We start from the raw sequence: 21,413 nt of genomic DNA, 5'->3' as shown, positions 1-21,413 counted from the left end.
GGCGACTGAATTACGTGACGGCGCCCAAATAATTTTTTTTATCGTACACTCCGCTCCCATAAACTTTTTCTGCCAATGGTACGATGTCACAGTTGCATTTTTTCCGCGTAGTCCTTGAGACTACCGCGCTATCTTATCGCATGTAAAAAAAAAGAAAACGTGACTATTAGCTGAGACCAACTTTCAGGGGGGGGCTGACTAAATGATAAAATCGTATAGTGGCTCTTAAGAGCGTGGGCGCTTTGAGAGCTTTGCAGGGCAGAGGAACTTTCCATTCAGACATCTCGTCGTGAGCCCGCGAATCTGGTAACTTGACCTTAGTTATCTAGCTACAGTAGAGGTTAAATAGTTAATGCTTAGGCGTGCACTTGATCCAATATTTCGCGGGAATGCATATATATTTACGCAGATGCAAAGATGGCGCTAGTGTGGCTCTTTTCGTTTCCACGTGTGTTTTTGCTTGAATGAAACTTCATCTTGCCTCGTTATTATGACCGCCGTTAATATGGAGAACTGGAATTATGTGCCATTGTTTTGGGCACCAAATTTTTCTCGTGTACTTTCACTTCGTTATAATGGAAATTCGCTGCCCGGACAATGGACGGAGAGAACAAGCACAGAGCCTACAGGGGGCCATGTTTGCTTCGCTTTATGTGGGTTTATCGTCACAAAGCGACTCAGGCTATGAGGGACGCCGTAGTGAAGGTCGCCGGAAATTTCGACCACCTGGGGTTCATTAACGTGCATTGAAATCGCACAGTACACGAACCTCTAGAATTTAGCCTCAATGGAAATTAGACCGCCGCAGTCGGGATCGAACCCGCGTCTTTCGGGTAAGCAGCCAAGCGCTGTAACCACTGAGCCACCGCTGTGGCCCAATATAGAGGGCCATGTATTGTCGTGTTATTATGGCCAGCGATGAGAACAAAATGTCGACTTCCTGAAACAGATATTTCCATTTTTGCATTTTGAGTGTTGGAAATTAGTGAAAAGCAGTGCAGAAGTGCAAAACTTGCCAGAATGATGGCGTTCTGTAGTGGTTTCATGCTTTCTAGTGTCATTGTGTTCAGTGTCATTTGCATCATTTGTTATATACTACATGAACGGTCGTTAAGTATGCTTTTTCTGTCTCCTTCAGGAGCTGTCCGACGGCTTAGTATTGATATATACTGATGGTTTGTGTTATATAAGCAGTCGTGATAGTAGATACGTCATCATGCCATGACACACCATTATATTTGCCATAGTGTTCTTAATTTCACCATTCAGCCTTTCTTTTTTGCTCTTCCTCTTTTTTTCACCAGCCGCCGCGGTGGCTCAATGGTTATGGCGCTCGGCTGCTGACCCGAAAGACGCGGGTTCGATCCCGGCCACGGCGGTCGAATTTCGATGGAGGCGAAATTCTAGAGGCCCGTGTGCTGTGCGATGTCAGTACACGTTAAAGAACCCCAGGTGGTCGAAATTTCCGGAGCCCTTCACTACGGCATCTCTCATAGCCTGAGTTGCTTTGGGACGTTAAACCCCTATAAACCAAACCAAACCTTTTTTTCACCATCCTCTTATCTTCTATTCTTTCACCTTCACCTGGAGTAACATGCCAGGCCGACAGCCAGACTGACCATTCCTGTTCCATTAAAGTCCCCCCCCCTCCTCCTCCTCCTCTCAGGTGCTTCATACCGAGTCATATTATTTTAAAAATAATGGCGAACAGGGTGACACACTTGTAGCTTCCAAGATTTTTGTATAATTCCCAGTTCACTGCCCACCACTATGTACAGAAGGAGACATCAATCACGAACATTTTTTTTTTCTGAACAGCGTGTCTTTCTTTCATGATTCGTTATTACAGACGACTATCTTTATGGACAGCTTTGCTTGGGAACGAAGTGTACATATTAACCAGGCAGGGCTGTATATGACACCACCCAGAATGTGTGCGAGGTCCAAACACACGCGGGCATGACTGGTCGCTTAGAGCTCGCTTATCGTTTTACGAGAGGGAGAAGGACGCGTAGCAAGGGGGAAAGGGGAGGTCGTTGCAGCGCTGTTAGCGCGTCGAGTGGCTACACGTATTGTAACGCTGATATGACCGAAAGGTTTGACGCTGTCCAATCACGCGGGTCTTTTCGTTATAACTCGGCCCCAAGGCCCCATCTTGGATAAAGCGTTCCAGGAAAAAAAAAAAAGCCCTGCCGAAGGCGCGACCCCGGTGTCCTTGCCCATTCGCTTTCGCAACCGGGCGCTCGCATCCGCTGCGTTTTGTGCGTGCGGTGGGCACCGCGTCGCTCTCTGGCGCCTTCGCAGGTTGCGAAAGCCGAGCGCATGACGCGAGTGAAATGAAGGCACGTTACGAAGAGGGGTTCGCATCGCGCGCGTGTTGGCAGGTGACGCCGGTGAGCGAGTTTGTTATGCGAGCGGCAGCGAAACGCCTTTTTCTTTTTTTTTTTCATGCACGTGTGTTCAAATGCGGCTTGTGATATAAATGTGAAGACATACGCTCCTATATGCGCGGGTATATCGCTAGCCATGCGTATCTAGTCAGATCTGGGGTGTGCGCAGGGGCTTAATTTTGTTCTGGTTTATGGTTTATGGGGGCTTTGCGTCCCAAAGCGACTGAGGCTATGAGGGACGCCGTAGTGAAGAGCTCCGGAAATTTCGACCACCTGGGGTTCTTTAACGTGCACTGACATCGCACAGTATACGGTTTGGTTTATGGTTTATGGGCGTTTAATGTCCCAAAGCGACTCAGGCTACGAGGGACGCCGTAGTGCAGGGCTCCGGAAATTTCGACCACCTGGTGTTCATTAACGTGCACTGACATCGCACAGCACACGGGCCTCTAGAATTTCGCCTCCATCGAAATTGCACCGCCGCGGCCGGAATCGAACCCGCATCTTTCGGGTCAGCAGCCGAGCTCCGTAACCACTGAGCCACCGCGGAAGCGCACAGTACACGGGTCACTAGAATTTCGCCTCCGTCGAAATTCGACCGCCGCGGCCGGGTTTGAAAACCAGCGAAAACCAAAGACAAACGACCCGAAGAAGGCACAGACGCACTCTGCCGCCGGACCTACAACTGTGTATTTCTTACTCATCCGCGTACTTACGAGTACGTGGATGAGCAAAAAGACAAATCAACTCCAAGTCCGGCGACAGAGTGTATATGTGTGTGTGCCTTCTTCCGAGTCCTTTGCCTTTGGTTTTCCCCGGTTTTTTGCTAGTGCATAAACAACCAACTCTTCCAGCAATTCATGCTTCTGAGCTTAATTTTTCGGATGAGAGTAGTTCCCGTACGCGGTAATGTTCAGTGGCATTGGAATGTTCAGGTGACCTTGTAAACGCAGTATACGTCAAATGCGCATAGGTGGAATTTGAAAGTGCGTTTCGCACTGCGGTGTCAGTATACATACTGCCCTGTTTTAATCAGGCTTTTTTTTTGTGCGTGCCTAATTTGGCCGCATTATTGCGTCTTTAATGAGCCTCTGAAACAGATGTCCTCGGTTCGGGATGGATTACTCACAACGGGTGGAGGGTACTATTCTGTCCAAGTTTTCTCGCAAAAATTTCTCCTACATGCGCTGGATCAAAAAGTGCCCCGCCATCTTAGTGCTGCTGGTTTCCTCTTCAACCCGTACCCTGCTGGCGGCCACCTAACGCTGGGCTCCGCCCCAGTGGAAATCACTTCATTCCGCGAAGCCAACGTTGTCAGCAAGGGGCAGTTGAAAATGGACGAAGTATAGCGTCGTCCTAATCGCTTCTGCGGTCAGTTTTTCTAAAAGTCATTGTACGCTGTAGCACCTGCGCTGAGCGGTTAAATGCGAACGCTCACAACGATCTCTTGTATGATTTTATTGCATTAGAATGTGACCACTTAATCGTTCCAGAGTCCCCTTAATGTTTGTGTGACAGGTATGCATTTAAACAGTAGAAAGAAATACTTTTAATCGGTGCGGCGAAGTTAGCGGAGTTGTCCAATTATTCATTTTGCCTTGTTTTGTAGGTTTATACCGCGAAACACGCAGCGAAGGATGGACGCGCCGTGGAGACCGCTTTTTGTCCTGGCGGGCTTTGCTAATACTAAGATTTATAAGGTTGAGTGTGAGCAGCAGAGCGGCCGCTGCTTTTGCATTTAACAGCTTCAGTCGAACTTCCGTGTCTGAATTCGTAGCCAGAACTAATTTACTGCCAGTAGCATGAATAACTCATTGCTCCCGGTAAAAAATCGTTTATCAAATAATTAATAGGCACCGCAGGATAGACCTCACTGAACTACTTACTTTATTCTGTGGGTATGTCACTAGAAAAAAAAAAACGTGCAAAAACTTTAACACCGTACCGCGCACACAATAATTGTTTTACGTACTCTTTTTTTTCTCCTTAGGTCAAAAACAGACTTGACCGGCGTTGCTGACTATGCTTTTTTTAAGCCAAACGTAGAGCTTCGTTTTAAACCTCAACTTGACTTAGCTTGACTCTTATTCTGGTTTATGATCCATAGCGCAGCAACAAAACAGGGGACAAATACAAGCGCTAAACTTCCACTACGGCTTTATTTGGTGCACACAGAATTTATACAAGAAGTAAATAACGATACCAGTCAGATTAGACAAGATACTTTGTGAACAAAGCTTAAAAATCACATGCAATACATTTCACCGGTTGGCATACTGCTCCGAGTCTAAAAATACCATATCTTTCTTTGTCAGCGACAATGACGGACTGCTGACGCAGCTTTCAGGTCCAGCTCTTTCGATTCTGCTTCATTTGTACCTCTGTGTTTTTTTTATTTATGCTTTTATACTTTTTATTCTTTGTGTTCTGTAGCATTTCGTGCTTTTATCGGACGTCTGAAGTCGACCACACTAGTCGTTACCGGACTTCCTTCGAGAGTCCAGTGCGTATCTACATGCAGGTAATACTTTATGCCAGCAGGCACACTGTCGCAGTATTAAAAAAAAAGAATACGAGACTCACAATTGTGTTTTGGGGGATTGTACAGATCGCGGGCGAAGCTTTACACCCCTGTACAGAAACGTAGAGGCCAACCGAAAAGGGTTCAGCTTAAGCTAAGGACAACGCAGCGAGCCATGGAAAGGAAAATGATAGGTGTAACGTTACGAGACGGGAAGCGGGCAGAGTGGGTGAGGGAACAAAAGCGTGCTAATTACATCCTAGTCGAAATCAAGAGGAAGAAATGGGCTTGGGCAAGGCATGTAATGCGAAGGCTAGATAACCGCTTGTCCCTAAGGGTAACAGAGTGGATCCCAAGAGAAGGCAAGCGTAGAAGGAGGCGGCAGAATGTTAGGTGGGCAGATGAGATTAGGAAGTTGGCAAGCATAGGGTGGGCGCAGCTGGCAAAGGACAGGGTTGATCGGAGAGACATGAGACAGGTCTTTGCCCTGCAGTGGGCGCAGTCAGGCGGATGATGATGACCCTGAACAAAGGGCGTGCCGCTTAGCACTTAATAGTAGCACAAAAGCGGTGAGAAGGAAACAATATTTCCAGCAGTCTCTTTTGTTGCCTTTTTTTTTTGGAGCGGGGTTATTTAATCCAGCATCAGCAGAAGAATACGTCTTGCAACCTGGGGCGATGCGATACCCTGTGCTTATCGATTCTTCGCGCGTATCGGATTCTGTCAAGCGCGTGTGACTAGGCGTTACCAATGTACGCATGCACAGGGCCGCGAGTCATCGCTGTTGTTACGTCACCAGCACCTTCCGCTCTGGTGTGTGACGAACGAAGAGCGGCGTTTGTGACTGTTCGGGAAGTGAGAGCGTGGCTGAACGCTGAGACACAATGAATGCACGACGTGGCTGTTTTGCAGTCTCTATTTAACAGGTGTTATAGTTTAATTTCACTTTTGTTTTCATAATTACGGTCCATGAAACCGGCACTTGGTATGTGTTACAGGAGCACGTGTCAAGGTAACGCCTTCTGGGCGACCTCCTATTAGTAAATGCGTAGAAAAAGAACTCAGAACTTAGGAAACGGAATAAGCATTCGGTTGTTCACATATAATTAGCTGTTTATTGGGCAGCTCAGCCACGTCATAAGTGTAAAAGAAAAATGCGCATATACAAAAAATAATCTGTTTGTCATCACCAGAAGAAATCATAACAAAAAACAATGGCCAAAGTGATTACACATACCTGAATAACTTATGTTGAAAAAAAAAAACACGGCGGTGGTCTAGTCACTTTAGCATCCGCCTTGGCTGCTAGAGGTGTGGGGTTCCATCCCCAGAGCCGCCGTGCCCACATTACAATTCTTATTGTGGCCTGTTGGGAGCCTCTATATCCTTGCCCACATAAGGATGGTCGCTGAGGTTTCCCGACCTTCTTAAAAGCTTCTACTATTATATATTTCTAAAATTGCTCTTTATATGCTATCACTTGGTTGTACAAACTAACTTTTTAGGCCCTCTACACGACCGTCGCTTTTCCCGTTTTAATAAAGTTCTGCTCGAACAATTTTTCTCTACACCTTGAGGTTGGCGCATGATGGCTTTAGATGCTTATGCGCCACTAAACCGAACACAACACAACACAGCACAGCACAGCACAGCACAGCAAAGCACAGCACAGCACAGCACAGCACAGCACAGCACAGCACAGCACAGCACAGCACAGCACCGCACCGCACCGCACAGCACCGCACAGCACCGCACAGCACCGCACAGCACCGCACCGCACCGCACAGCACAGCACAGCACAGCACAGCACAGCACAGCCACAACACAACACAAGACACCACAACACTGGTGCTCGACTTATCTGGGGTGAAATGCTCGGGAAATGGGTCTTTTACTTCATCTTGTTTTGACCAAAATACCTCGTGACATGGTTCTTAGCGGCCAAAGCTGGCCTAACGTCATAAAAGTGCATTGTCGTTAACATAGAATAAAGAACACAAAAAGTATATGCTGCATAGAAAAATTCCTCTGTGTGAGGCAGCATCGTCATTGTAGTACATCGAAAACGAAAATTCCTAATAATAAATGGAAAACTGCCTAATAATCCCCGAGAACTTTGCGTGCTAGGTCCAGCAACAAACAGTGCCTCCGTGTTTTTAGACATTTCCGGCTGTCATCGCCGGTCAGTGCGAACAAAAGCGCTGCCGCACTCTGTGTGTTGTGAAGACTGGCTTGAAAACAGCACTGTTCTTTGCGTAATACATGCACGAAAAGCTGCAAACTAGATGTTCGAGTAAACCAGCGCGTTGCTGCGAGCATGCTTTCAGAGGGATCATATCAGTGACGGCCGGACTCTGCTCACAGGTATAGCTTAGGGTCATTTTTGCCTCGGCGGCTCATGCATGGGTGCAGGAAAAGTGATTGACACCCCCCTCTCTCCCTTCCCCCGCCCTCGTTCAAGGCGCGCCTATCGCCTGCAATGCTAAGCAATGGGCACTTTGGCGCTTTTCGTGGTGTTTGTGCATTTGGTCTTGGGAAGGCGGAAGCACTGGAAGAAATATATTCTCCTTGCGGTTTTTTTGTTTTTATTTATGTCGCTTGTCCCCCGTCGACCCGTAAAAAGTTGGCTCGTCATCAACACGTCTTAATCTAGGTTGTGTAAAAGGTGTATGGCCGTATCTCAGACATATGAGGACACAAACGAACACGCAATCCAGCACGAAAACACACACAAACGCGCGCGGACGTACAAACACGAAGGGAGATAGATAGCAGGCAAAAGGTCCCGACCGCACCACCGAAGTACGCGCTCAAAACGTTCGCCTCATCGGATAATTCCGTTCACTAAGCCAGAAAGCAAAACGAATACTTCAGTCCGCAGCGGAGTACGCGGCCACGATTCGGATTGGATCTTATGAGCATTGGTCGAAGAAGATATAGAAGTGGCTCCTGTGGCTCCCAGCAAGCCTTTTCGGTGTTCTAATTGAACTCTCATTTAATATCCAGCGTCAACAATGCTCGACATATCCAATGTACGCTGCGTGTCTCTTTACATTTGGAACTGAGGCGAAAGTTTAGATGTCAGCTGGTTCCGAGAAAACCTGTTAGTGGTGAAAATGTATGGTGCCGCTTTGAATAATAATAATAATAATAATAATAATAATAATAATAATAATAATAATAATAATAATAATAATAATAATAATAATAATAATAATAATAATAATAATAATAATAATAATAATAATAATAATAATAATTGGTTTTGGGGGAAAGGAAATGGCGCAGTATCTGTCTCATATATCGTTGGACACCTGAACCGCGCCGTAAGGGAAGGGAAAAGGGAGGGAGTGAAAGAAGAAGGGAAGAAGGAGGTGCCGTAGTGGAGGGCTCCGGAATAATTTCAACCACCTGGGGATCTTTAACGTGCACTGACATCGCACAGCACACGGGCGCCTTAGCGTTTTTCCTCCATAAAAACGCAGCCGCCGCGGTCGGGTTCGAACCCGGGAACTCCGGATCAGTAGTCGAGCGCCCTAACCACTGAGCCACCGCGGCGGGTTCTTTGAAGAAGCTGTGAGAAGGAAAAACGGACACGCGTGTACAACGGATATATTGATTTATTGATGGACTGCTAGCCCGCGTTCAGCGTCTCGACTTGCTTCATTTTTACCGTAATCATTGCCGAAGTAATGGGGCAAATTTTGAGGCGTAAAAACAAAAGTGCTCTCTTCACGTGAGCGTGAAGATTGGCCATGTCGTTATCAGACTCGAAACGCATGTTCTTGACGGGTGACTCGTTGGTTTTTTCAGTGACGCTCTTCGCGACTGTGAAAACTCGTTCCTACTCTGCCTCGAGAAAACACACAGGAACCAGTTTTTTTAGGGGGGGGGGGAATCTTTGCGCTTCTTGTTCGGATTCAGGTTTATTGAAAAAGAACTACATGTATAGGGTACATAAATGAGTACAGAACGAGGCCCCAAAGTAGAAACTTTCGGGGGGGGGGGGGGGGGGGTTGAGCTACTGTTATTGGTTGTATATATGAGGCGTGTAATGGGAATTAATCATCACCATCATCATAATAATAATTTATTTTACCCTTAAATGCCTTTATTGAGGCATTACATAAGGGCATTGCACAACAGAAATTTGGTTAAGCATGTCGAATTTTACGAGCACATTTAGAAACACGGCGAGAAAGAGAACACAGTACTCTGTAAAAACCCTCATGCAATAAATGCAGTACACAGTAAATACAGGGTTCATTGGCAAGTACATACTTTCTCAAGTTTTTATGGAATGATGTTTTGGTACGGGATGAGTTGAAGATTGTGGGTAGCGTGTTTAGGCAGATAACAAAGAATAAAGCGGACTGTTTGCCATAATTTTTTACTTTCGGAAGTATGTTGTTCTGAGAATATAGTATTAATAATAAGACAGATGTGATGCAGTAAAGATAGGGATGGTAGTGCTATTGTGTCGGGCGTGATAAATCAATAAACTTAAGTTGCAGCTGGAGTTAACAAAGGAGAGGTAATGTATTGAGCCCGAGGTAAATGAGATCACTGGATGCGGTGTATGAGCTGAAGGTCATTATTCGAACAGATTGGTTTTGAAGAGGACATAAAGAAGAAAGATCGCTACTGTTCGTGTTACCCCACGATGATAAACAGTAATCGAGGTGGCTGTGAATGAATGCATAATAAAGTAAACGAAGAGTATGTTGCTTAGAAAACGCGTTCTAATTAGTACATGTATACTAAATGCAACATTATTGCCAATAGATTTAGTGTGGAGGTTAAATTTTAATGTGAATCAGATGTCACACCAAGGAGTATTACAGAACAAGATGGGGAAATACAACCCTTGTCTGTAAAGTTTCGAGACTGATTTATTTTCTTCTCTAGAAATGATTCCCCAAAACAAATGTTGGCACGTATGTATAGCGCCATCTTTTCGGGCTAACCTGAGCTATTCATCTTAATTGCTGTGGCAGCCGCTAGATGACACTGCATGCTACAAATACGTTGTCACTGGTCGTTTGCGCATTCTAATGTGAGTGAATGTGGAGTGATAGACGTCCTCCTCGAAAAGCGTGTAAACATAAAATTCTGTGTGAAGCTTGGCAAGACAGCCACACAGACGTATGAGCTCCTACGTGATGCTTACGGCAACGAGACATTATCTCGGGCGCTATATAGTTTTCGAGTGGCACAAGAGGTTCGTTCCGGGGAGAACGTCGGTGGAAGACGACACAAGGCAGGGGCGCCCTTCAACCTCACGGAATTAAATACAACGTGACTCCGATCAGAAAAATCGTACTGCAAGACCGTACCATTACAGTCCGCATGCTATCAGATGCTCTCGACATTAGGAAGACAACATGCCACCAAATTTTGTTCGATAACTTGGGGAAACAAAAGCTGAATGCCAGAGTTATGCCGCATTCCCTCACAGAGGACAAGAAGGACACGCGGGCATCACTGAGCGCTGATTTGCTCTCTGAGGCAGAGAAGGATGCTGCATTTGTCGACAGCATATTAGCTGAAGACGAAAAATGGCGCTTTCAATACGATCCTCAAAGAGGCAGGTCGCCGAATGGCGGTCCACAAGCTCTTCGGCGTGGAGAAAGGTGCGGCGACAGAAGATCAAAACAAAGGCGATGCTGACAATTTTTTCGATGCCAGAGGTGTCATACAATCACGAGTTCGTCCCACAAGGGCAGACGGTGAATCAGGTGTTTCATATCCGAGTGCTCCAGCAAATGCGTGATGCACTGCGACGCCGTCGCCCTGACTTATGGGCATCTGGACAATGGAGCCTTATCCACGATAACGCAAGACAGCACACTGCTCTCAGCGTGACGAAATTTCTCGCCAAGCACAGTACTGCTGCACTTCCTCATCCGCCATACTCGCCTGTCCTCTCCCCATGCGATTTTGTCCTGTTTTCTCGTGTGAAGAGAGCCCCTAAAGGTCGCTGGATGGGGAGCGTGGATGCCATTCAAGACGCCACGACAAAGGAGCTGGCAGCCCTGCCAAAGGAAGCGTTTCCCAACTGTTTCCAAGACCTCAAGTAGCGTTGGAAGCTGAGTATAGACTGCAAGGGCGACGATATCGAAGTGGTGCTGCACAAATGTTTTCAATGTTGAACGCATTTTTTTTTATTGGACTCAGTCTTGGAACTTTACGGAATATGGTTGTATATGGTTATCTAGATATACGTCAGGAACAGAGAGAAGACGCTTGTGTTGTGAGTTATATAAAATTAGCTTTGTTCTAATTGGGCTTATTTGTGAAATAATGCTTCGAGACCAGTCCATTACAATTTCTAGGTCAGCATTAATTTTAGATGTTAGGTTACTTAATTAATCACTAGAGAAAAATAACGTAGTGTAATCATCATACAGGAAGCAGTTAGTGTTGTTAAGGTATTTATACAGATCATTAATGTAAATTAAAAGCAGAAGGGAGCCTAGAAAAGATAATTTGTGCCCAAAGTGTTTCAGGTCTGGTGGACCCCCAAGAAGGCGAGTTTTGTCTGAAATTATGGCAACAAACAACCGCTGTCAAGTGGTAGCAGCGATGGCAATCCTGTTCGCTTATGCTGCTTTGGAAAGCGACCATTTGTATATGGGCCGCAGCAGCAGTAAGGAGCCGACGGGGAATGGAAAATGACGTTGAGGGTTTGCGTTATTTAATGTTAATGTTTTTAATAGTGGTAAAGAATTCGTGGAGTGAGAATAGAAAATTACATAATTTGCAGTAGCGGGAAGCTAGCGACTGTACTACAGTCATCAAATACGTTTTTGTCGCTAAAAATGCCGCCTACAGTTTCTAAAACCAGTTTCTAAGCTGGTCCTAAAACCAGAAAAATTAGTTCATAAGTATGTTAGAGAAGCAACTGTGTAAAATTTTTATGACGACAATCGGCGCTCACTCTATTTTGCACAACATACGTGAATTATAAGAACAAATACTTATTCCGAGACCTGCTTTCTTAACAAATATCTTTATAGCGAAGTTGCGTTTTTCATATCCTTTTAGGAACATGCGTAGACTGCATTTCAAGGCACAATTTTTTAGGGATTTTTAAATGTGGGTGCCTGACTTAGCCCGCATAATGCAGCGTTTATGGCCCCCGAAAGATTACGTGGATGAAAATGGCATCCGGTGTGCATGACCAACTATCATTTCTCTTAGTACCGAACCTTTTGATTATGCGCACCTTTCTGGCGATACTGCCGTTTCTATCGCCGCAGAATTTCTGTTCGGTCTGCTGCACCGGATACCTGTGCCTCTCGAAGCGTAGCGGGCACCGTGAGTATCAGGACGAACGTTTCGCCGTTTAGGTTTGAGCATTTTACTATGCAGACTACTTTACTTCGTCGAGAAATGGCAGCGTCATTCGAATCGGATTTGTTGGTTGTATATTTATTTAGTATACCCCCAGGGCCATTAAGGCATTGTAGAGGGGAGTGGCTACAAAACATGGAAACAAGTCAAGATAACAAACTGCAGTTAATAAGTCGGAACAATGTGTAAAAAACGGCTCTTAGATATACGTTCTTGTCCCGCCGCGGTGGCTCAGTGGCTAGGGCGCTCGGCTACTGATGCGGAGTACCCGATTTCGAACACGACCGTGGCGGCCGCGTTTCGATGGAGCGAAACGCAAAGGCGCCCGTGTGCTGTGCGATGTCAGTGCTCGTTAATGATCTCCAGGAGGTCGAAATTATTCCGGAGCCCTCCACTATGGCACCTCTTTCTTCTTTCACTCCTTACTTTGTCCCTTCCCTTACGTCGCGGTTCGGGTTTCCACCTTGATGTGAGACAGATACTGCGCTATTTCCTTTTCCAAACAACCACTTTTCATTTCATTTCTGTGAGGGACGCCGTAGTGTAGGACCGCGTTTCGACCACCTGGGGTCCTTTAACGTGCACCGACATCGCCCAGTACATGAGCCTCTATCATTTCGTCTCCACAGTAATACGTCCGTCGCGGCTGGAATAGAACTCGCGTTTTTCGGGTCAGCAGCCGCGCACCATAATCACTGAGCCACACCGCCGCGGGTTTTTGAATTCTTGTTTTTTATTTGATCCTGCACTCATCCTGGGCTTCAAATTTTTCCAAACATTTTCCTCTATGCAGGCCGGCGCGCGTCCGGTCAGCCGTTCAGGTATGCCGCGGTCTTTCTACGTCCTGTTCCAGTTGTGTAATGTAGGCAAAGACGGTGGAGAGGGTAATTTACGGACCGCATGACCGGCCGCACACGGTCGCCCGCGTCCTTGGTCTCTCTCTCCTCTCTTCGCCTTTTTTTTAATACTTTTGGTCCATCCCCAACAAGAGCTATCAGAAGTGAACTGTCTCATCTCGAGCCCGTTCGACGCGCCCTCCTCTGCTGCACCCGCGCTCGTCCTGCGCGAACCACACCCCTGGCCAGCTGAAGAGCCTAAACGTGTGCCGTGCACGGCTTGCTACGGCAGCAACCGGGAAGTGTATGCAGCTTGGCCGCGTCTTCTTCTAGTTGGGCCGAATAAGATAGCCGGGGCCACGCTGGCAGGAGGGGGGGGGGGGGGGGGGTACGGGGAAGGTGATCCGCACCAGGGAAGAAGGCCGTTCGTTTGATAACTACGCCCGACAAGAGGCGGGCGGCCCAGTCAGCGGCGGCCGCGGGCCGCGCTCGTCCAGATAGCGCCCCGTGGCCTCCCGTTACCGAGAAGCGGCGCCCGATTGTGGGGCGCTCCAACTGGCGTGGACCGCGCCCACCAGCGGGCAATCGGGGTGCATTCGATTGGCGATAGGCGCCGCGAAGAGCATGCTGGAGGACCGGAGACGCAAGCTCGCGGCCGCCACCAGCCACGTGATGCCGGAGCCGCACTGGGGGTCCCGCGACCAGGCTGCGCTACCCAAGCGCCGCTGCATTCTTCGGGACATGGCCCCGTCGCAACCCCCGCCGCTGGTGGCGGCGTCGTCGCCGTGGACGTTGGAGCGCGCGCCGGGGGGCCCCCCCGGACTCCTGCCGAGAGCCGCTTTCCTTACACGTATGTAGTGCAGCAGCATTGTAGTCGTGGCACCGTGCGCTTAAGAGGAGGAAAGCCGGAGAGGCTGTTGGGATGGGGAGAGGAGGTGGGGGAGGGAGAGACACTCCCATGCACTGCGCTCGTGCAAGCGGCGTGAAGTATGCGTACGCCGAGGAGGGAGCCGGTTTTAAGTGGACTGGCTAGTGCCGGTGACGCAACGACAGGCCCTTGGTGCTAAATGCCCGGGAAGAAAAGAAGTGCTTTTTGGCTGAATATCGAATGGCATGAGATTGATGCCGCGCTTATAAAGCGTAAGGTATACACACCTGTGATTGTAACATCGGGCTTTCGCCCTAATTACAGCTCGACTGATAAATGATCATTACTCGTGCGTAAACTGTGAATTGTTAATTTTAACAATTATTTCTCGATTGATGTTAGCTTTCTTTTTCTTTGATAAAATGGGACTTGCTAAATGTCAGGCACAAAGGAGCTTGCACTGATGTGATATTGACATTGGCTATTTTGCTCCTTGTGACGGGTCAAGGCGTTTACTCAAACTGTCGTGTACAAGTTTACTTGGAAGAGGGGAGGGCCAAGAACGAAAGGCGGGAGGGGCAACCAGCCCTGGCAAAGCAGGGCGGAGCAAAAGTCGTGATCAATGACCGCGATATCTCTTGGGCGGTGACACTTGAGTTGCAGAGCTACGTTCAGCACTTTCGTGGTGTTGGCGTGAAGTGTTCAGCTCGCTTGTTCAATGGCCGCTGTGCGGTCAACGCTGAGATGATACGCTTGTGTGTTGCTGTGAGGTACTACATGTAATGTCGTCGTTCGTATACCCGTCTAGAACTCCCTTATTCTTTTTAATTTTCCGCTACGAACGCGCTCGCGAAGCGCGCACATTGTTACTCTTTTGAAGGGATACTGATTACAACATTAAGCTTCCTTTTTTTTTTTTTCCTGAGCCATATCAGACGCCGGAGCTTTTCGTGACTAGGTGGATGACTTTCCGGCAGCAGAATACGCATTCGTTGTCTTCCCTTTGAAAATAAATCTGGAACGTTTATTTCACCTCTCTCTAACTGGTAACGCTTGCAATTCAGTCGAGTCTTGTCCGTTTGCAGTGCTTCATTTTCCACATTTAGTTCTTCTTTTCTTCTTCCTTGAAGGAAAAAGTGTCCCAGTGATTAGGAGACAAAAGTCAGCCTAACATTATAGTGCTTATTCCATCTTTTTGTCTTCTGCAAATTTCCAAACTTCCTGTGACGTCATCGCAGTCTAGTTGCGGATGCGGCGTCTAGTCGCGATACGTGTGTTTCATTTCTCTTTTTTTTTTCTTTCTAGCTTAAGCTTTGTTGTCAATAAAAGTATCCTATTTGCTATTAGAGAGTCGTAATCAGTCGATGTAGGTTTAATTCAGTTCGTCCAGCGTTCCTTTAAAGCTTTATGCAATCGTCGAAGAACTCCTGCCAGTTTTGCACAAAGCATGCAAGAGATCTCTTCAGCTGCGTGTCAGGGCAACTATTTTGGAGTTCAGCGTGAACTACTGCGGTGCAGTTAGGCGACGCAGTTTGACTGCACAACGAAGTTGCTTACTAACGTTGGGAACTTAACGCACTTTCAGTGCACTGACCGCACTTTCAATAAAGCATGCTACTGGGAGAGTTGGTTGTGTGTGTTGAAACACTTAGTGCAAAAAAAAAAAAGACAGGAGTAAAGAACGCAGACATAGGACGTTCACACGCGCATATATGAACGCCCGTGTCTGCCTTCCTTCGTCCTGTTTTTTTTTTATGCGCTAAGTGTTTCTAGGATTGCGGATTTGGCGTGAATTCTTCGCTATTCGCTTGCGTTCGTTTCAGCCGCGGTGCTCCAGTCCTAGCTCTTCGAATTTGCTTGAGGGATACATCAGAGCGAATTCGCATCTACGTCTTGTTTTTTTCGGCGACCATGGTGAAGGATATGCGCAGGTCTTGCTTTGACTCCCGTTGTATAGCCGTTGACAAAAGTTTATGGAGCGCCAGACATTAGCGAGACATTTTAATTTCAACGGCGCTTTTGCACGCAGCTCAGAAAAGATACCGTAACCAACCTAATTCTGTGTTCACGAATTACGCTGAGCACCATGCAATTTCAAGCAACGCTCCCTGAATGAAAAAAAAAACGAATTTTTTCACCAATGTCGCATTGCATAAACTTGTCACTTTAATTGTACATTTTTTCACCTGTATTTTACTCTCTTCTTTGCTGCGTATTTTGCCTGAGCAGACGATCGCATAGGTGAACGTGGTATTGCGAGGAGAGAGAGGGAAGGAGACAGAAGAAAGAAAGGGAAAAGAACTGATCATTCGGAATATGCTATTCGAAGGTACAGCGGCCGAATTAATCGTGAATTTTTTTCCATGCTATATGCCTGGAATGACTGCGACAGCGGATTTTCCCCCATGACAATTTTTAGCCTAACTTCGACTATACTGAGCGGATCTGGTTGTGGCTATAGTCACCTTACGTCCGCCAGGCGCCTCCACCGTCGGCGCTGCATTCAGCGCCACCAATGGCCAGTTCAAAGATCCAACGCGCATAGAGCATCTGGCACCTGCGCGCCGCAGCGGTAAGCAGCGGCGTTTCAGCCAGTCAGCGAATCGATAAGTTTCTTTCGAAGTGGAAACTTGAGTAAAGATGTTAAGCTCTTTGAAACCGGCCATCTCCACCACTTTAAGGAAAATGTGAGTGAAGAATGGAGTAGGGTGAAGTAGTGGCGCCGTCTGCCGCGTGCCGATGACAAACGAGCCACAACGAAGGAAGCCAACGAGGGTATACTATTCTAACTTACTATTCTGTTACACACTGCAAACAACGCATGTAAAAAGAAAGCCGCCTGTTACAGTTCTGTTAAAGCTGCAACGAACGAATGTGTGATGAGAATAATTACGCAGAAATATTATAACAACCACTTACTTGTGAATGCGAACGAGTTGAATCGAACGATTTAGCCGTTCCTGCTACAATGTAACACGGTAAAACTTGTCCTCCGGCGAATTCCGTTCAGTGTTGCTGCAGGCAACAACAAAACAGTTAGCAACGCTCTTTTCAGAGTCCACATATGCCTGAAAGGAACTCTGCTACGAACCGCAAGATTCTGCTCAACTAACCGCCTCACACGCCCAGTTACTCTTGCCGTTCTAACCCAGACGCTCGCGCCGCCGCTAGAGGCGCGCGCGTCGCTCTGGGGGGGGGGGGGTCTATAGTTACTCTATATGTATACCTAGAGTTGCGTGCTCGTTTTCGCTCGGCCGCTTGCTACTGTATTGACCGAACGCGTTTACATGGTTGAAAAGCATCCTTGAATTGCGGAGAAGTCAACACATTTGCATCTAATTAGCATCAGACCGTTGCTGTCAGCAAAGTTGTACACCCACGGTTTTCGTGCTTTGCGGCATTCTTTTTTTTTCGCCCGAGAGCACCCGTTCACTGAAAACAATGTTTTCTTATCAATAACGCGAAATTTTATCGCAAGTGTTCGCTAACTGTTAAAAAGAAAACGTCTGTGATTTGTGGTGTTTAAAACTGATGGCGCCACCCATCCACATGGCGAGTATTTCGTTCTTCACTCACTGAGGCAGGCCTCGGTGCAGCCGACCGATTACCAGTAAGATGTGACATTCAATGCAGCAGTAGTTTGCCTTAAATAAAGCGAATTCGGCGACCACAAGCAAGCGGATTGAGCCTGCACTCGCTCTAACCACGCACCAAATCCGCCTCCTGCATGCAAGAGTTGCTGCTTTCCCTCATATTTGGGCGCTTTCTGCGGCAACTCTGCAGACCTACGCGCAACTCTAGCTACTTATACGGTAACTCTAAGGGAGTTCACACCTGCCCAGCTTGCGGCGCAACTGCTAAGCTGTGGAGGTAGATGCGCACGGATACTTCGCCTGCGTGTTGACCGCTTTCGTGGCTGAGTATTTCACGCCAGATTGTCCGGGGATCCCTGCGTGCCTTATCGGCGGATATGAAACGCGCATCTTGTATCTCCCGGATGTTTTCACGATGCGAGTCTGATTACCTCAGGGGCCTGTAGTGTTCCATTTTTCTGCGTATACGTGCTCGAAGGGTATACACTCTTACAAACTTCAAGTACGGACAAAGGACCTCGCCGCTCTATCTTGGCCACCTTCGCTCCGCCTGATTAACCTGCAGAGTTTATTGACCTGGTCGAAACAGAGTAGGAGATCTTGCGCATGGTTGACGAACGGAGTTTCCTTGCAGTGATACTTTTTGCACCCACGCTCCGGTTCCCACGACTGGCTGAACTTAAGTCGCTGAACTTAAGTTCCGAGGAAATGAAATTTTATTTTATTCTATCTGCTCACCGTGGATTACTCATTTTAGCGACAGGACGAGGACGCGCATTCAGTGCGCGCTGTTCAGCGAAGACAGGTACCTGCATGCGAGTACAGGATGTAAGACTGGCGGTTGAAATATTGTGTTTGTTCACGCCTTCTGTGGCGTGATTATGACACTGCAACAGAATTGTCATTTGCCTAGTTTTACAAAGTTCGCCTTTAAAATGGCATTCATTCCTTCAAATTTATAAGCGTTAAAGCTGTATAAGTTTTAAAGGGACACTGAGGAGAAATTGAAGTTGGCTTGTATCGATAGAATACTAGCTCCTGATCACAAAAACGCCACTCTTACCGAAAACAAAGCTCTTGTAATGTAGAAAATAGCAAGAACCAAAATACAGGTGTCGCCGCCACAGGCCAATCTCGCAAGTACGAGCGTGATGACTTCCTAGGACAAGAGGCGCCACCTTGAAGGAATTTTCCTTACTTCATGGAAACCACGAATCTCTGAGGCTGGCAAAGGAAGGTTGCGCACCGCACCGCTAGCCGTCAGAAATCACGGAGTCTGCGTTTACGTCACGTATCACGTCACTCCGTTCTGAGACGTCATAAGAGTTGCCGTGGCGTCATAAGAGTTCCTTGAGTTTGAATCAGAGCGGCGGGAAAAACATTTTCATCTTCGAATCCAAATTTCTTTGAAATAAATGCATCTTTCGCGCCCCGGCAAGCGGCAACAAAGCCATGAAATGCCGAACTATCAGATTTTGCTAACAAAAAAAAAAAATGATAGAGTTCTCCTCAGAAGCATTGCAAAGCGAGCTCCTGGCGCAGAAATTTTGTGCGTCTTCCCGAATTTTGTCTGGACTAATCAGCCAAAACTTGTTGGCGAATAAGCTGACATAGCGGGAAGCGGAGTAACGATGCTTTTTTTATTTTTACGTTGTGAAATATGCGCCTGAACACGAGTGTGTCGTTCACATACGTGGGAAGTTGCTTTTGAAATGTCGTTTTTAGGCGTTTCTCAGGATTTTCTTCTCACTATATCAGACAAAGCAATCTACCTGCGACATGTAGAGTAGTGCCCACTTTTATGCTTGGAAAGCTAAAGCTGCGTAATCGAGGTGTGACGTCCATTTTTGTGGTTTGCAATGAATTTTTATATGTGACGGGCAAATGTGTCGACCTAACGAAATTGTCGAGTGTTGTCGGCGTGATGTGTTCCGTTTTCCAAGTTTAGTTTTTCTTGTGCAATAAAGTTTTCCTTATGGTAAACAAACAAGAGTTAGCACAATATAAAAGTGCTTAATCCTTCGTTTCCTCTCCTACACATACCCAAAGTTCCCATGACGTCACCGCGATTTATTTGTTGAAGCGGCCTGTGGTGCGATATTTGTTTTTTCATTTTTCGCAGCTTTGCAATAAAGTATCCTATTTGCTATTAGAAAGTGCTAATAAGTCCCTTTTAAGCTTGATGCAGTCGCAAAAGAACGGCGGTTGGTTTTGCACAAAGCGTAAAAAAAAAAAAACCTCCTATCAACTGTATGTCAGGATAACGTGTTTAGCGTTCTACGTCAAAATCTTTGGTGTAATTAGGCGCCGAACCTGGGCTCTATAACGAAGTTGTTAATCAACGCCGTGCACGTGCTTGCATATTCCGCCACTTATAATTTTTTGTTTGTTTTCGTTGTAATCGTGTTGCTCCAGTCCCCAGCACTTCGAAGTTGCTATCGCGATTTATGTCGGGGAATTCACATAGACGTTGTCGTCTTCGTCGTTCACGTTGCGGAGGCCGTCCTTTGACTCCCGGTGTGCAGGCGCCATGAAAAGTTTGTGCAGCGCGCATTGTAAGCGAAACTTTTATTTCAATAACGCCTTTATACGAAGCTTGCGAAAAATATATAACTAACCTAATACTGTGCTTTGCGAATTACACAGTGCACTGTATAATCTCAAGGGGTGCGCCCTAGATTAAAAAAAAATTCTTCGCCAACTTAACGTTGCATAAAATTATGACGGCGGGTTTAAGTCTTTCACCTGCATTTTCCTGTATTTTGCCTGAGCAGACGGGCCAATGATGTGAACGTGGTTTTCCGAGGAGAGAAAGGAAGCGAGGCCGAAGAAAAAAAGAGAAAATAACTATTTGAAAAATATTTTTATAAGCTACAGCAGTAAAAGTAACCGCGACTGAATGTTCTTTCAATTCTACATGGTTAGAACGACTGCGGAAGCGTAATTCCCTCCATAAGAATCCTTAGCCTTACTCGGGCTTCACTCGGTGGATCTGGCCGTAGCTAAATATTCCTAGGTCAGTTTCTTCGAAAACTCATGAAGGGACATTTATAGCTCGGTATTCTTCTCTTGAGTGTTGACAGTCAGTGTTTCACGCCAGATTGTCCGGAGATTCCTACATGCTTTATCGGCGCGTACGCGACGAGTATTTGTGTTTTATCTCCTGGATGTTTTCACAGCGTGAGTCTGACGATCGCTGGAGCCTTCAATGTTCCATTTTCAACTTTGCGGACGCTAGAAGTGTTTACTCGTGCATGCGTCACTGTCAGCCAGTGTAGCTTCCCCAGACTATAGTAGCCAAAAGTTGTGGGCAGCCCATGTTAAAAACTATAGTACGGACAGAGGGCCCCATTGCTCTATCTGGGCTCGCTCCGCGCCGTCTGGTTAACTTGCAGAGTTTATTGCAGTGTTCACTCTTGGCTAATTTTAATAATTTGTTTTTTGGGGGAAAGGAAATGGCGCAGTATCTGTCTCATATATCGTTGGACACCTGAACCGCGCCGTATGGGAAGGGATAAAGGAGGGAGTGAAAGAAGAATGGAAGAAAGAGGTGCCGTAGTGGAGGGCTCCGGAATAATTTCGACCACCTGGGTATCTTTAACGTGCACTGACATCGCACAGCACACGGGCGCCTTATCGTTTTTCCTCCATAAAAACGCAGCCGCCGCGGTCGGGTTCGAACCCGGGAACTCCGTATCAGTAGTCGAGCACCCTAACCACTGAGCCACCGCGGCGGGTCACTCTTGGCTCCTGGAATGGATTAAAGCCCCCCCCCCCCCCCCCCCCCCCCCGCAATGCGGAAAATTTTACGGCAGAAAACCACGCTCATTAGCAGCCGTGGTGGCTAAG

General features: G+C 46.9%; 1 protein-coding gene across 4 annotated transcripts in view; it reads left to right on the top strand.

Moving 5' to 3' along the window:
- The window catches only part of LOC144093857 (uncharacterized), a 59,019-nt gene that overhangs the window by 31,012 nt on the left and 6,594 nt on the right, over positions 1 to 21,413 (top strand). The window contains exon 1 of one of the 4 annotated variants that reach the window (XM_077627590.1): positions 13,520 to 13,953. The exons of the other annotated variants lie outside the window; for them this stretch is intronic. Within the exon in view, the coding sequence (XP_077483716.1) occupies positions 13,728 to 13,953 (226 nt within the window). The 5' untranslated portion in view covers positions 13,520 to 13,727. Of the gene's footprint in view, positions 1 to 13,519; positions 13,954 to 21,413 lie in introns of those variants that run through there. 4 annotated transcript variants of the gene reach the window in all.

The sequence above is a fragment of the Amblyomma americanum genome, chromosome 6 (assembly GCF_052857255.1).
Source record: "Amblyomma americanum isolate KBUSLIRL-KWMA chromosome 6, ASM5285725v1, whole genome shotgun sequence".
In the NCBI taxonomy this organism is placed as follows: domain Eukaryota; kingdom Metazoa; phylum Arthropoda; class Arachnida; order Ixodida; family Ixodidae; genus Amblyomma; species Amblyomma americanum.
This window is presented reverse-complemented; position numbering and strand designations above follow the sequence as displayed.